Source organism: Diadema antillarum, unplaced genomic scaffold (genome assembly GCF_040938485.1).
Source record: "Diadema antillarum isolate AM-2024a unplaced genomic scaffold, OU_Dant_1.0 scf00000025, whole genome shotgun sequence".
NCBI lineage: Eukaryota > Metazoa > Echinodermata > Echinoidea > Diadematoida > Diadematidae > Diadema > Diadema antillarum.
Genome location: NW_027270914.1, coordinates 1,686,201 through 1,702,342, shown reverse-complemented (window position 1 = coordinate 1,702,342; position 16,142 = coordinate 1,686,201). Strand labels below are relative to the sequence as shown.

General features: G+C 39.5%; 1 protein-coding gene across 1 annotated transcript in view; it reads left to right on the top strand.

Moving 5' to 3' along the window:
• Window positions 1-682: 682 nt before the first annotated feature.
• LOC139733961 (MAM and LDL-receptor class A domain-containing protein 1-like) overlaps window positions 683-16,142 on the top strand; it is a 59,183-nt gene continuing 43,723 nt past the window's right edge. Inside the window, exons 1-4 of the mRNA XM_071644777.1 lie at window positions 683-811; window positions 1,694-1,816; window positions 2,581-2,815; window positions 3,732-3,961. Of these exons, the coding sequence (XP_071500878.1) occupies window positions 683-811; window positions 1,694-1,816; window positions 2,581-2,815; window positions 3,732-3,961 (717 nt within the window). The remainder of the gene's footprint in view (window positions 812-1,693; window positions 1,817-2,580; window positions 2,816-3,731; window positions 3,962-16,142) is intronic.

Here is a 16,142-nt window from a genome sequence, read left to right as displayed (position 1 = left end):
ACCAACAGAAACATGTTTTGAATTTATCATTAAAATGTTTCAGTTTCTTTTAAAAATGGATTATAATTTCAAGTAGCTCAGCATAGATTTCACCACTGTCGGTGTATGCTACCTACCATTGGGTTGGCAACTACAGTTGTACACATACAAGTACATGTACTTAAACATTGTTTCTCCCATATCCGCCCAAATCACTGGGGGCTGGTCCAGACATGGCTGGATGACAGAGGTTGTTCTGTATGCTGTTATGCATTTACAATGTAAATGTTCTGAGCCCACCAAATCTCAGAAAAACCACATTTCTGTGTGTTTGTGCTAACCTTTATCTCTTTAATACAGTTTTTCTCATATTTTGTGTTTCATATGGTAGAGTGAACAAAATCATCTTTCATGTGAATCTTTATTAATCATATATAATTGTTAGCTTTGGTTGCAGAATGTTTCCAAGATCCTTTGAACTGCTAAATGTATACCAACAGAAAAAGAATGAGGGTTCTCTTTGCTTTCAAATTAGCAACACATTCTCCTCCTTAAAATATTCGGTCACATTTAGAGTTGCTGATTTAGTAATAGTAAGATAATAATTTCAGTTGCAAATTTCCTTGTGGTTTGATTGGATGAGTTCAGCATGAGTTTTAAAAGATGATATCTTTTTGTTGCAGGCCATTTCTTCTATGCTGATATGACCCGGCTGAATGATAACAGCGATGTTGCTATCATGGAGAGTGGTGATATGCCAGCCACGCCCTCAGACGGTGTCTGCCTTCAGTTTTGGTTCTTCCTCACCAACTCTGACATCTGTTCCCTCAAGGTAGGTTTACCAGTTTGGTCTTTGTCGTAAAGAAAGATGCTCTCATGACTCTCTTGTATCATGTCGAGTTGTCACGGAAATAGGAGATTGGTCACTGAAGTGAAATACAGTAAACAATTTTTGTGTCAACATTGAAAGTTTTTCTGCACCAGTGTGACCCTTATTGCATTTTGTTTGCTGATTGGCAAGTGTTGGGGAGTGCTTTCTTTGCCCTATTGGCACAAATGTCTAGAAGTTTACTTTCGAGGAATAGAGATTACCTAATCCCCCTTAATCCCTATTGTGTTTTCATGTATTTTTCTACTTGCCTGAGGCACATTTCCTTACTTGTGTTGGATTGCTAACTTTACATCTACTGTAGTTCACTTTGGATTGATTACTGTGTGCCTATGAAAAAGCTTAGCAAATTAAGCCATGTGCTTAGGCAAAAAAAAAAAAAATGAGACTGTCAAACAATATGGTAACACAAAGTCACATCGGACTGAAGCACATTGCTAAACCTTACTGGGCTTGTTAACTTTATAACTAGGTAAGGTTTAAATGGGTTACTGAATGCTGGTGAACAAACTTGAAAAGGTACAAACGTGTATGCTAGGTGCCAGGGTACTGAAAGATCACAATAACAGGCAATATACATGTATGGGCTGCTCATGATTACAGTTTAGTTTTCATGGTGCATATAAAGGAGAGGTTAAATAATAGACATGAATAGGGCAGCTGAAAATTAACTATACCGCATTCGTGTAATTTTTGGCCTAATTTTGCGCTAATCACAAATTAGTCCTCATTCTTACCGTGGGAGTGCCACAACTCTTATATGAAGTATTCACACACTCTTTTCTCATGACAAACAATGTGAATGTCCTCTTTGTACACATGCAGGTGTCCCAGGTATCATTGGTGTCTGGTGACACGGTGCTGATTTGGGAGATGGACGGTGTCAGTCGGGATGATGAATGGCATGTCACTGAACTCAACCTTAACCACACTGAAGGCATCTTTAAGGTGAGACACCACGAGGGCCTCCTAGCAGAGAGAGTATGAAATTGCAGTTTGCGCCATATATTTTGCAAGTCTAAATTTTCGCGAATTGGGAATTCCTGACGATTTCGCGAGTGGTTAAATTCGCGATCGTGGTGTCCTGTACTGAACGGAGAAATGTACACGCGTATGTCACATCCACATCGGGATCAGAGTCAATATTTTCGTGTGTCTTTAATTTTGCAAATAGCACCTGACTCGTGAAATTCTCAAATATAAAACCCTCGCGAAATATTTGGCGTATACAGTAGTCTGATGTTAGAACAAAAGAGGTTGGTCATTAGAATGTAGGTTGAAGGGAGAATGTACTTGATTGATTGTCACACAATGTAGCAAACTGAGAATATTGCAGTGTTTGACTGCAACTACACTTTTGTAATAGTCTTCATCAGTCATTGTGCATGTATCGTTCTGTAACACATGTGGGGGCCAGCAGTTGCAGCCAGAATGTCACCATACTCTTTGCTTGCTACATGGTGTCATAACCAAACAAGTACACTTAACCCATTGAGGACATTGAGGCTGATTTTGCAATAACACGCATTACCCATAGACACTTGCCCGAGTATGCTTTGGACTCATCCTCAACAGGTACATGTAAGTGTAACTTTCCTTGTCATATAGCATTACCACAGAGAAGCCACGTGTCAAGGTTCATCACCCATCAGACAGTCACCCTTAGGACTCAATGGGCCAATGAGATGATTTTATCTCTTTTTGAAACGTAGGTGAGATTCGAGGCCTCCACCTCTGACTACAAACAGAACGCTGGTATCTCCATTGATGACATGTCGCTGGAGTGGACGCCGTGTCAACCATTCGGCAGCTGTAACTTTGAGACCGGCTACTGCACTTGGAAGAATGAGGAGGTTCTAGATGACTTTGACTGGCAGCTGAATCAGGGGCGTACCCCCTCAGGGGATACCGGGCCGGAGAATGACCACACCCTTGGAACAATATATGGTGAGATGCCATGCTCCTACCCTTCTGTATGGTAACACTGGGAACTAGATCAACGATCAGCCTGATGGATATCAGAAAGGTTGCCTTGTGTAGAGCAAAGTAGTGACTTCAGTCTAAGCAGCAATGATAATGTAATCACTGTTTGAACTGTGGTTAGCTGTGGCATAATATTTATGATAGGTTTTTGAATATTTAGTGGTGCAACTCTATCACGCTTACATTGTGAAGGGTCATAAATATTTGCAGAGGCAAAGAATTGAAGGGATCGTACAGTATTGGTTGAGACCTAATTTCAGGTTTCTAACATCTTTTGGTGAGATAATGAGAAACCTCTTATGAAATATGAGAGAGCATGTAGTTCTATGAGGAATTCAATGTTTATTTGATGAAAATTGGTTTTGAAATGGCTGAGATATCCAAAAAAGAGCGATTCTAATAAAGTGTGGGACCCACACCTTATTGCGATCGTTTTGTTTTACTTTGTTTTTGGCTGTTTCAGTAATTCTATACCCAATTTTCATCAAATAAACATTGAATTCCCCTTAAAATGGTATGCTCTGTGCTACAGTGTATATCATAAGTGTTTTCCTGGTATCTTGCAAAAAGTTAAAAGCCCAATTCTCATCTCCACCAATACTGTACCTTCCCTTTTAAAGGAAGATACAGGATTGAAGTAGTCAATAGAGTTTAATATGCCCTTCTTGATCTCAAACCCCAAAATGCCTTTTGCCATGAAACCTCTATTAGTGTTCCTTGGTCATGGGCTTAGGTACATGTACGTGTATAGGCAAAGAAGTAATGTAATATTCAGGGAGTGAGAGATACATGTATTTATAGAAGAAAGGAGTCAGTGCACTCCTGTCTTTCTTGCTTTCAACCGCTTTAATGCTGCCTTCTGCCATGTACTCTGTTCCAGGGACCTATCTATTCATGGAGGCAAGCACCCCACAAGTGACCAATGACGTCGCTATCTTCAAGTCAGGTGACTTTGTTGCCGACACAGAACGCTGCTTCCAGGTCTGGATCCACATGAACGGAGATGGTGTGGGGTCGCTGTACATCGAGCAGCTTCCCAACACTGCCACGACAGCGACACGGCTTCTGCGATGGAATGAGAACAAGGGTGACATTTGGAGATCGTGGGCGGTAAGAGGACCTGCCGTTGGGCTGCTTTCTCTCATTGGTTTTTGCATCTTTCTGTATCTCACTACATCTTGATATGATGAAAAAATAAAGAGACCAGCCTGGGCTTTGAATCCATGTCATCTACTGTGTACACAGGCAGTGACACTACCACTGCGCTGAGGAAACCATCATGTCACTGCCATGAAATAGCTTCAGCTCAGAGTGGTAATGGCACTGCCTTGTCAGCAGTAGGTGGCTCACTTCACCTTGTCCTGTCGTCTTTTTGGTCATTTTATCTTGTGTATCAACGTTTAGAGATTCATAAGTTATATAAAAAGTACATGTATCATTGAATCTTTAGTTGTTGTTACAATGTCTCCTATTTTCTTGTCTATGCCCAGGACTTAAAAAAAAAAAAAATTATCATGCCAACTATACTTCACCACTTTTGCTTTATATGAAAGTTTGTTTCAACTTAACAATACTTGCACCTGTGATATTGAACTTGAAAGCTTGGTATATTACCCCAGTCCTTCACATTTTCATAATCCTTTGCCATTTTATCATTGGAGAGTTTATTATCTTGAAGATCTAAAGATTCCATAGACAGGAAATCAGTATTCAATAGCATTATGTGGCTTAGGCACCACAGAAAAACCTGATAGAGAGATATCTTCGTCGCGACGATGTCGCATTGTGCATGTTTGATGATTTGCATATGAACAGGCGTCACGTGCATATGAATAAGCAACCGTGCATATGAATACACGTACTTTCTATTCATACCTTTGTTTATTCGTCCCGACGATAAGCGACGATAGAGAAAGGATTCCCTTTCACTAATCGTCGCTCTTCGTCCCGACTTACTAGCTATTTTCAAAGTTCGGCTTCTATTGTGCCTTGCGTTTCTTAAATTGTTAAAAACGTCGCATATCGTTCCCGACGAATCATTGTTCAACCGTAGGGAGACGTTCTGACTATATGGCTTCGTTTCAATGCCGTTCGTGTTCAAGTTTATGTTTTGTTCAGCTTTACTTGTCACAGCATAAAGCCTGTTATCCGTGTGATCTAAAACGTCGCATGATCGTCCCGACGAATTACCATTACTGTACCACCGAAATTCCGTCTCTGTTCCATCGTCGAGCAACGTCCAAAACGCGTGGCTACAGCTAATCCGCTGGGTGATATGATTCGCAATGCCGAGTACGATAATGAATGGGAAGTTTTGTGTTTTCACGAGAAAAAAAAAGTATTCTCGCTGCTATAGATAATTGTGAATAACAGGCTGACTTTCCGTCTTTTGTGCAAATGGTAGTTACGGCGATGTGAAAGGAGACTTAACCGCAGTCGATAGACATTGAATTTGTATTATCTTGTCTTTACGCGTAGGAAACACGGCGGAGAGATTTTGTCCGGTTTACAAACGAAAACTTGACCATCGTTGCAAAACTTATTTGATGGTCGCCGTTCATTGTCAAACTCCGACAACTTCTGTCATATTTTTTGCTGTAGAATACATTGATTTTTTTTTTTTTGTTATTTGACACAACATTTATTTTAATCAAATATTTGTATTCTAACAACGTGTTTACCTATCTATTCTGTTGCGGCATTTACTTCAACTGGTCGTCGGCCTTCGCGTGGTTGTAATCATTGTTAACATTTATATCGTCTTGTAAAATTTTAGAGCGGGCGGAGAGATTCTGTCCAGCGTTCAAACGGGAATTCGACTGCAGAACTTGTTTCAGCTGTCAATCCCTGCTGACTGTTCTCATTGTTTGTTATGCTAAAAAAGGGATATTGATTTCATGTTGTCAACATACCAAAAATGTCAGCTGCATTCGCCTTTTAACCTTACTGTAAAGGCGGATTTTTTTTTCACCCACTTTGCGCAACCAGAAACTAGCGCAAAAAGAAAATTATGCGAATGTTTTCACTTGCCATTATGTTTCAGGAGATGATGTCTTGGTTTCGGTAAAATACGAAACTCTCTTTCACGGCCAAGTGCGAAGAATTGGTCACTAAGATGGTTGATGGTAGCTACGACGACTTGTAAGGAAACTTGACTGTTATCGAATTAATTGTTAAACTTCAGGTGGAGAGATTTTGTCCGACTTCCAAACGGGAACTAGACTAACATTCTTATACTTATTTCAGCTGGTTGTCTTTCTTTGTTAAACTCCGTTGACTTCTGTCATTTTTGTAGCTGCATAGAATACATTGATTTCTGTGTTCTTTGTCACATCATTGAATCAAATCTGTGTATTTTAATACCAGGTTTACCTTTTTACTTTGTTGCGGCATTTACTTCAACTGGTCGTCGGCCTTCGTCATGGTTGCAATATAATTGTTAAAATTTATGTCGTCCTGTAAAATTTTAGAGCGGGAGGAGAGATTCCGTCCAGTTTTCGAACGGGAATTCGACTGAAGAACTTGTTTCAGCTGTCCATCCCGCTTTTGTCGATCCCTGTTAACTGTTCTTATTGTTTGTTATTCTTAGAAAAAGAAACAAAACAAAGAAAAAAATTGATTTCATGTTGTCAACATACCATAGAATGTCATCTGCGTTCGCCTTTTAACTTTACTGTAAAGGCGGATTTTTTTTTTTCGCCCACTTTCCGCAACCAGAAACTAGCACCAAAGGAAAATTATGCAAATGTTTTCACTTGCCATTATGTTTCGGGAGATGATGTCTTCGGGAACACACACACACACACATACAAAATAAACCACACACACACACACACACACACACACACACACGGAACTCTTTTTTTCACGGCCGAGTGCGAAGAATTGGTCGCTATAAGCCCCTTTTACACTTTCACGGATTGCATCACGGATGACCACGGATCGTCGGTCTGGGATCATCCGTACTATTTCCGGCATGACCGTGTTGACTTCGTGAAGTTATCCGACATTATCCTTGATCATCCGGCATGTCCGCCGAAAAAAAAAATTAGCTTGCTTAATTTTTCATCCCGGAAATCACGGATGGAAATCAATACAAACTCTTCCTTGTCGGCACCGTCTACTCCGTGTTGCATCCGTATTCCTTCCTTGTAGGCACCGGCTACTCCGTGTTGCCTCCGTGAAGACATCGGAACGTCCGTATTAGCATCGGCTCCATCCGGGATGAGAAATTCGTGTGTATTTTGCCAATACAAGCTCAGAAAGTCAATGAAATTTGCTCACATCTTCACCCATCAGTAAAGCCAATCGACTCCTCTAGTAGGTTTATATCGCATGAGAATCTTCAAGTGACCCACACACATCTTCTTGCTTTTTTTTTTTTTTTTTTTTTTGGGGGGGGGTGATTTGTCTTAGTTTGTTTTGCTTTGTTTATGTTGTTATGTTCCCGCAAAATGAGATTTTGCAACAAAGAGATATGCCTTTATGATGTCGACAAGCAGATGCGTATGTAATCTGCTGTAGATTTTCTGGTGTGCTTGTTACATATTACTTAGCTCTGGAAGCATGTCGCCCAAGAATGATAAAGTATCAAAAGAAAAAGTAAATGTAATGTGTCAACTTTTTGGGGATATCCGCGTAAACACCGCGAAGGGACCAAGTTGCATCCGTGCTCTTCCTTGATATCCGTGTTAGCTCCGTATCGTTTCCGCTGTGGTCCGCGTTCATTCCTTGTCTGTCCGTGTAGGCACCGTACTTGTCCTTGTAGCTTCCATACTTGTCCGTGTAGACAACCAGTTGGGACTGTATTCACACCGGCATTGAAAGGAAAATCGATATTTTGCATGCCGGAACACCACGGATGACGATCCGTGGTCATCCGTGAAGCAATCCGTGAAAGTGTAAAAAGGGGCTTGTGATGATATTAAAAGATGGTAGCTACGAGTTGTAAGGAAACTTGACTGTTAGTGATATAATATTGTTTGGCATCAGGTGGTGAGATTTTGTCCGACTTCCAAACGGGAACTAGACTAACATTCTAATACTTATTTCAGCTGGTCGTCGTTCTTTGTCAAACTCCGTTAACTTCTGTCATTTTTGTTGCTGTAGAATACATTGATATTTGTGTTCTTTGACACACCATTGAATCAAATCTTTGTATTTTAACACCGGGTTTGCCTTTTTATTCTGTTGCGGCATTTACTTCAACTGGTCGTCGGCCTTCGTGATGGTTGTAATATAATTGCTAAAATCTATGTCGTCCTGTAATACTTAAGAGCTGGAGGAGAGATTCTGTCCAGCTTTCAAACGGGAATTCGACTGCAGAACTTGTTTCAGCTGTCCTTTCCGGCTGAGTGCGAAGAAATGGTCGCCAAGAAGGTTGATGGTAGCTACGACGAGTTGTAAAGAAACTTGACTGTTATTGATATAACAGTATATTGTTAAGCTTCAGGTGGAGAGATTTCTCCGATTTCCAATGGTTTGTGTCATTTAACATATTAAAGATATTTTCTTTCAGTTACATGCATTCTTTCAAACGTTGGGGTAAGTTTACAAGTATGAATGAGTATCTTATGCTTTGAATTGCACCATGTGCCCATTTCTATGCAAGAGCCAAATTTTCCTTTTCTTGAACTTGTTGGACACCTCAGTGTCTATATAGAATAGTTATTTCAGGCTAGAGAGGCGCATCAATTTTGAACTTTGTGTTTGAAAGGCTATTGTCATCTTAAAGACGACTTATAATGTCGCTCAAATCGACTGAATGGAGCAAGCCCTCTTACGATGCATGCTCGGATCTACAAAGACTTTATGGTCTAGTGCTCCGACATACCCAACAAAGAGACGGGACGAAAAGCATCGGTGTCTGTTTTCTCTGTTCTGTCCTCACCCTTTCCTCTATTCTTCTATCATCCCTCCTCTTCCATGATATCCCCGCCTATCATATAGGCTAACACTAGAGGCGCCTGCCCCCGGGAAAGGCCGAGACTTCACCGGCGTCGGCGGGTGGGTCCTCTACCTGCTTGCCGACGGGAACGGCGTAACCCTGCATGTCGGTGCAGGAGTATAGGCAGGCGATATCTTTTCTCAAAACGTGTCCCCTTTCTTTCTCTGTAAATATCTCGTTTGTAAATATTGATATATATATATATATATATATATATATATATATATATATATATATTGTTATTATTATTATTATTATTATTATTATTATTATTATTAGATTTTGTAAATGATTAGAAGTAAAGTGTAGGTTTTTATAATTGAATTTAAGTGTAGATTTAAATTGAATTTATTTTTTGGAGTAAATTGCCCACCCGGCACACCCGGCAGAGAGCTCCACAAAACTAAAAGAACAACATCAGCATCGGTGGTACACAGGATGTGGTTGCTTAGGCGACGCTTTCTATTGTCGGGATGGGGATGATGATGTAGGCGACGCTTTCTATTGTACGGATGGGGATGAAGAATGTTCTTTTATAACGTGAAACGTTCAGCGTAGCAAACTTAATCTCCTGAAAGTAGATAGCGGGAGTCCATTCAAAAAGAAACTGCCGCGTACTGTTGACGTGCTTGTACATTATACGAAAAAGCTATTCTTGCTTGTTGTGATGACTACACGCTGGCACAGCGGTATTCACACTGTTGCTGATCACTTGATGATCTGGCAATTAACCTACATGTTGCATAATATTTTAAATGGGCCATTGGAAGTTTGACGGAAATTTGTATACATTGCTAACCTTTCGTCCGTGTATATGAATTCGTCAACATAGAATGAAATTTGAAGATTTGGCGCCTAATATATTTGAACCGAATTTTGGAATATGCTTCAGGTTCTCTTCCTGCAGATGTTAATCCCACAATGTCGATCAAATTATAAGACAGTTAATCTTTCTGAAGCGGTGGACACACAAAATTGTCATGTCAGTGATCATCCTAAGAATGATGTGTAAAGAAGACAAAGTTTAACCTTGCCTTTGGTTTTGTATTGTTTTACCGCTTAAGTTGCAACATGCGAACACAAGGTTTTACTGTAAAACGAGGAATAATTGCGTGCATGATAATTTTGCAAATTTCCCGAGAACCAAGAGATTAGCATGGAAGTGGAAGTTCTTGCCTACACTATATGCATTGAATGCCAGCGACAATAAGCATAATTATTATTTATGCCACGGATACTTTAATGATATTAAGAATCGCAAATCTTCAGTATTGCAGGGATGAACCATAAAAATCAAGCATAATCATGACTGTTTTATGCCAAATAACATTGTTTTTTTTCCTTTTTTTTTTGTTTGGGTGTTTTTTGGTTTTCCTCTTTTTTTTTGGGGGGGGGGGCGAGGGCGCCGTGGCACGGTGGATATTTAAGCTTCACGACTCCCAGTCGAAGGACCCGAGTTCAATTCCCTCCCCGCAGCGATTACGTCCTATTCCGTCCTATAGCAACTCTATATACGATAATAATGTCAGGCGGGCCCTCTGATAGCTAGAGCACTGATAGCATTGAAGCAATTATCATCATTGTTATTGTTATTATTATGATTATTGCGGGGTTGTTTTTTTTTGGGGGGGAGGGTACTATTGCTATACAATATCATTAGTCTTGCATGAATGCGGTTAGGATATGTTCTACCTCCTATCTCTTTGTAACATTCATCTATCATCTTCACAACAAATTTCAAGACATCATTATGTTTGTGTCATGTACTGTAAAAGTGGATATTTTCGCGCGACTAATTTTTCGCGTTTGGCCGGGTAAGAAGAGATTCGCATGTTTTTAATTCCGCGGAATAAAGACATCACGCACAGGAACATACAGCAAGCAAAAAATATTCACGTGCTTTTATTTTCACGCTAGTTTCTGGTTGCGCGAAATTCGCGAAAATTTCAACACCGCGAAAATTTCCACTTTTACAGGTAGTAACTAGTTAGTAGGGATATTAATTTCACTTTGAAATACTGCGATAGTAATTGACATAATCAGACAATGATTATTTCTTTTTTTAGTATGACAGGAAGGGCTCATCGTGAATCCAAAACCCAAAGAGAAGTGCGATTTGAAATGGCTGAGATATGAGGTGCCCGCCTTTTACAAGGATCGCTATGTTTCACTTTGTTTCTGGATATCTCTACCATTTCAGAACCGATCCTCACCAAATGAAATTTGATTTCCTGTCAGAATTGTATGCTCTTTAATATTTCTTTCTTTTCAAAGTACGTTGTATCTGTAAAAAGGCTAATAGCTGAATCCTCATTTCAACCAATTATACTATTTCATGCTTAACACCTTGAATATGCTTCTCTGCCCCTCGAAAAAAAATGCGGACAGTTTATCAGCATGTAGCACATTGATTTGATGAAACTGCAATACTGAGGCTGTACTTTTTTACATGTTTAGATTAGTTTCGTTTTGATAGCAGCGGAATAGTGTGCAATGAAAGCCGACTTATGGATGTTATCATAATAAGTTATCGAGTCTTATACGATACACTGTTACCTGTAATCTTTAATTATAATTTTGCGATTTTCGTCTTTTACGTTAACTTTCAGTATATATATTATGTATCAAAATGGACATTCGCCATTTTAGATATTGAATAGAGTTATTCTTGACTTTAGATATCAAATAGAGTTATTCTTGACAACGGTTTGTTACATTAAACATATTCAAAGTGCTTTTTTTCAGTACCATGCATTCTATCAAATGTCTAGCAAGTTTACAACTAAGAATTAGTATGCTTAGAATTGCACCATTGGCCCATTTTTATGCAAGAGCCAATTTCCCTCTTTTTTGTACGCGGTGGACACCTCAGTGTCTATTTAGAATATGAGAATGATAGTTATTTCAGGCTAGAGGGGCGCATAAATTTTGAACTTTGTGTTTGAAAGGCTATTGTCATCTTAAAGACGACTAATGATGTCGCTCAAATCGACTGGAGCAAGCCCTCTTATGATTCATGCTCGGATCTATAAAGACTTTATGGTCTAGACATTCCCAGTAGTATACGCGAAAGAGACGGGACGAAAAGCATCGGTGGTACACAGGATGTGGTTGCTTAGGCGACGCTTTCTATTGTCGGGATGGGGATGAAGAAGGTTCTTTTATTATGTGAAACGTTAAGTGCGTGGTCATCTTAATCTCCTTAAAGTAGCTAGTACAATATAGGAGTCCATTAAAAAAGAAACTGCCGCATACCATTGAATTGTATATCAGAGAGGCTTACAACCTGTTTCTTTTCTCGGACGAAACGCTAAAGCAGTCCTGCTAATAGCGACGGCGTTCACGCTCCATCTCACGCACTACCATGAGAAGGAATAGCGATACCACGCATGATACATGAAAACATGTTTAAAAGGCGAGAAAACTAATGAAGTTTAAAGTTGACTTCTCCTTCCTCTTTCAATGAAAACAGAATAATTGAATAGATCTATTGAAGCGGATTGTCACTGCTGCGAACGATCGCCATAGCATCGTTAGTCTTGCGAGCAAATCGAAATCCTAATACTTTTATTTTTGCCTGATAATATGAGTAGTAACCCTTTAAAGGACTCGTAAATTCGACGTTTCAAACAGTATAGTAAAACAATGAAATGTATTTCAAAAACATTTGGATGCGTTGGGTGTTAGCATTTGATAGCATCCATCTGCATTTTATTTTCCGTCCGTATTGCACACAGAAACGCAAGCAAACATTATACTGTGAATACGCTGTAAAGCATCGTATCATTATTAAAAGTGTATTCATTCTTTTATTTTCAGCCTGCTTTAAGTAGTAGTCAAACCATGTGATCAGTTAGGCAGCCTATGTATAAAGATAGTCGTTACTCAATATTCGTTTGATTTGTTACTGTGTGGTTACGATTACGAACGTTGGTTATGAGTCCGAAACACTCGTTCATATTGAACTACATGTATAAAGGTCAAAGCTGTTTCGATAGTATAGCTCGGTACGAGTTCAAAACGCAATCGAAATCATCAGAATGCTATCATAGGCGGAAATTATAGCTGTGGAAAACTTGTATTAAATATAGGTCAATAAAGATTGCCATATCCAATCTCCGTAAAAAGTTTTGATTCATGCCATCCTCTGAGCATTTTGAGATATTTTGCTTGTGTTTTGATTATGTTACGATTTAGGTTTGAACTATGAAAATTGAAAGGTGTGGTTACCTCAACGATGTCGCAGTTCCATTAACCATGATGGGTAAAGGGAATTCATGACTTTATAAGACTAATCCTTGCTAAATTGAAGATCAATTCTTTAAACCATCACTTATGTCTTGTAAATAGATACGTCTGTAATCATAACCAAAATGCCTTAGGAGACAAAAATCATCAAACGTTTATAAGCGTCATCCGACAAATTTACAATTGACAATGCGAATGTATGATTGCCGCATTTGCATGTAGCTGTAAGCTATCTTTACGTTGAAGTTAACTTCCCTCCTTGAGAAAAAGAAAAAAAAAGTCGGGTTTTCGCTAGAGGTACTTATTAGGAAATGGTATAAAAACAATTATCAAGAGATAACCTATACAAACATGAAACAAACGCATATTCTGTTCGTTATATGCATGGATCTGTTTATTTGTTTGTTTGGTCATTATTTTAATGGCATCGGTCTTGGTCGGGGGAAAGATAACAAAAAAGAAATGTATCACTCTGTTATCAGATCAGGATGATTGCGAGAAGGGTGTACATGTATTCCCGCCTTTTTTTATACAGGCAAACAATAAAAGCTTTGTATGCTATTATAAAAGCCTGGAGGCAAAAGGCAGTTTCAACGTTCAACTTATAGTAACCATAGTTTATCCAGGGCTCGACACTAACGGTGGCCCGGTGGCCCGGGGCCATCAAAAACGCACATCGGGCCACCAAAATTTCAGAAATGAAGACTTTGGTGGCCTGATCGGGCCACCAAAAAAGGACGGATGTTTACCTTTGGGCCACCAAAAATAAAAGTTAGTGTGGAGCCCTGGTTTATAGGACATAAAGTAAGTTAGCGTCTCACTGACTGTGGTTCTTTTGTTTTGGCAAAACATGAACACAAAGGGGGTCTGAATTTTTTTTGTACATAGTACTTGTAGCAGACATTTATGCAGATTCTCCAACAGCATCGCTCCATTACGTCACTTCCTGCTATCAATGGCGAAGAAAGGATGATGGCTGCTTGATTATCCATTCCTTGAGATTGCAGGAAGCTCACCTTTCTTGTGTGTGTGTTTCGTTGTGTGTGGTTCTGTGGTACTCAGTTACAAGGCGTGAAGGTCCGAGTTTTTTCATTCTGATTACACATTTCAATACAGGCAACTGATTCGAGTTTCGCAAAGCTGTTGAGGCAAATTCTTTGCACACTTGACCTCTGAACTGTCAGGTACACGTACTACACGAAAAACATTCTTATTTAACAAACACATTTTGTGTAGCGACAAAGCTTTCTGTCATTTTCTCAAATAGGCCCTACTTCTAAAAGTGCTCAGATGAAGAGATTTCACAAAGAGAACACGAGTTAAAAATGGGCATCAGTTATTGTTCCGATTTCTCTCCCTGCCGGCAATAACTTATTCAACAAGGAAAAGTAGAAATTACGCGGTGCGTAATATATGTCCCCGCCGGAAGTAGCATTTTGTAGCAAAATGTGCAATATAGGTAAAAAATCAAGGTCAAAGGTCAAAGAAGTCAAAGGTCAAAATTCTGTGTAAAAGTTTTGAAGCCCTCACCTAGTGCCATCACATAAAGCAAACGGAATCGAAATCGGGTTAGAAATGGCGAAGGAGTAGCATTTTATAGCCAACGTACAATACAGGTCAAAAATCAAGGTCAAAGGTCAAAGAAGGCAAAGGTCAAAATTTTGTGTAAAGTTTTGAAGCCCTCACCTAGTGCCATCACATAAAGCAAACGGAATCGAAATCGGGTTAGAAATGGCGAAGGAGTAGCATTTTATAGCCAACGTACAATACAGGTCAAAAATCAAGGTCAAAGGTCAAAGAAGGCAAAGGTCAAAATTTTGTGTAAAGTTTTGAAGCCCTCACCTAGTGCCATCACATAAAGCAAACGGAATCGAAATCGGGTTAGAAATGGCGAAGGAGTAGCATTTTGTAGCCAATGTACAATACAGGTCAAAAATCAAGATCAAAGGTCAAAGAAGGCAAAGGTCAAAATTCTGTGTAGAAGTTTTGAAGCCCTCACCTAGTGCCATCACATAAAGCAAACGGAATCGAAATCGGGTTAGAAATGGCGAAGGAGTAGCATTTTGTAGCAAAATGTACAATATAGGTCAAAAATCAAGGTCAAAGGTCAAAGAAGGCAAAGGTCAAAATTCTGTGTCGGAGTTTTGAAGCCCTCACCTAGTGCCATCACATAAAGCAAACGGAATCGAAATCGGGTTAGAAATGTCGAAGGAGTAGCATTTTGTAGCAAAATGTACAATATAGGTCAAAAATCAAGGTCAAAGGTCAAAGAAGTCAAAGGTCAAAATTCTGTGTAGAAGTTTTGAAGCCCTCACCTAGTGCCATCACATAAAGCAAACGGAATCGAAATCGGGTTAGAAATGGCGAAGGCGTAGCATTTTGTAGCAAAATGTACAATATAGGTCAAAAATCAAGGTCAAAGGTCAAAGAAGTCAAAGGTCAAAATTCTGTGTAGAAGTTTTGAAGCCCTCACCTAGTGCCATCATGTAAAGCAAACGGAATCGAAATCGGGTTAGAAATGGCGAAGGAGTAGCATTTTGTAGCAAAATGTACAATATAGGTCAAAGGTCAAGGTCAAAGGTCACGACTGAAATTCTGTGTAGAAGTTTCAAAGCTCCCATGTAGTGCTATCATATAAAGCAAACAGAATCAAAATTGGCTCATAAATGACAGAGAAGTAGCAAATTGAAGATTTTGATCACACACGGACGCACACACGGACACACGGACGGACACACGGACGGACACACGGACGGACGGACGGACACACACACGTACGGAGCCCGTTTCATAGTCCCCTGCTCGAACTCGTTCGGCGGGGACAATAAGTCTTTGGACTGGGAAAAGTACACATATATTCATTTGGCGAATTAGCGAATGAATTATTACACGAATTGTCTTTGCGAAAAGGAAATTAACCTTGTATATCTCCAAAGATAAACTTTGAACAGCCTGTCACATAGTAGGGAACAGCTGATTATTATCATTATTTGAATGAATTATCTATTGATGAAGCCAATAACCTTTGTAAATGTACACACGGAGAGCTGTCGCAAGTTCGCTATTTTGTGTTTTAGCTGTTATAAAATATCTCAC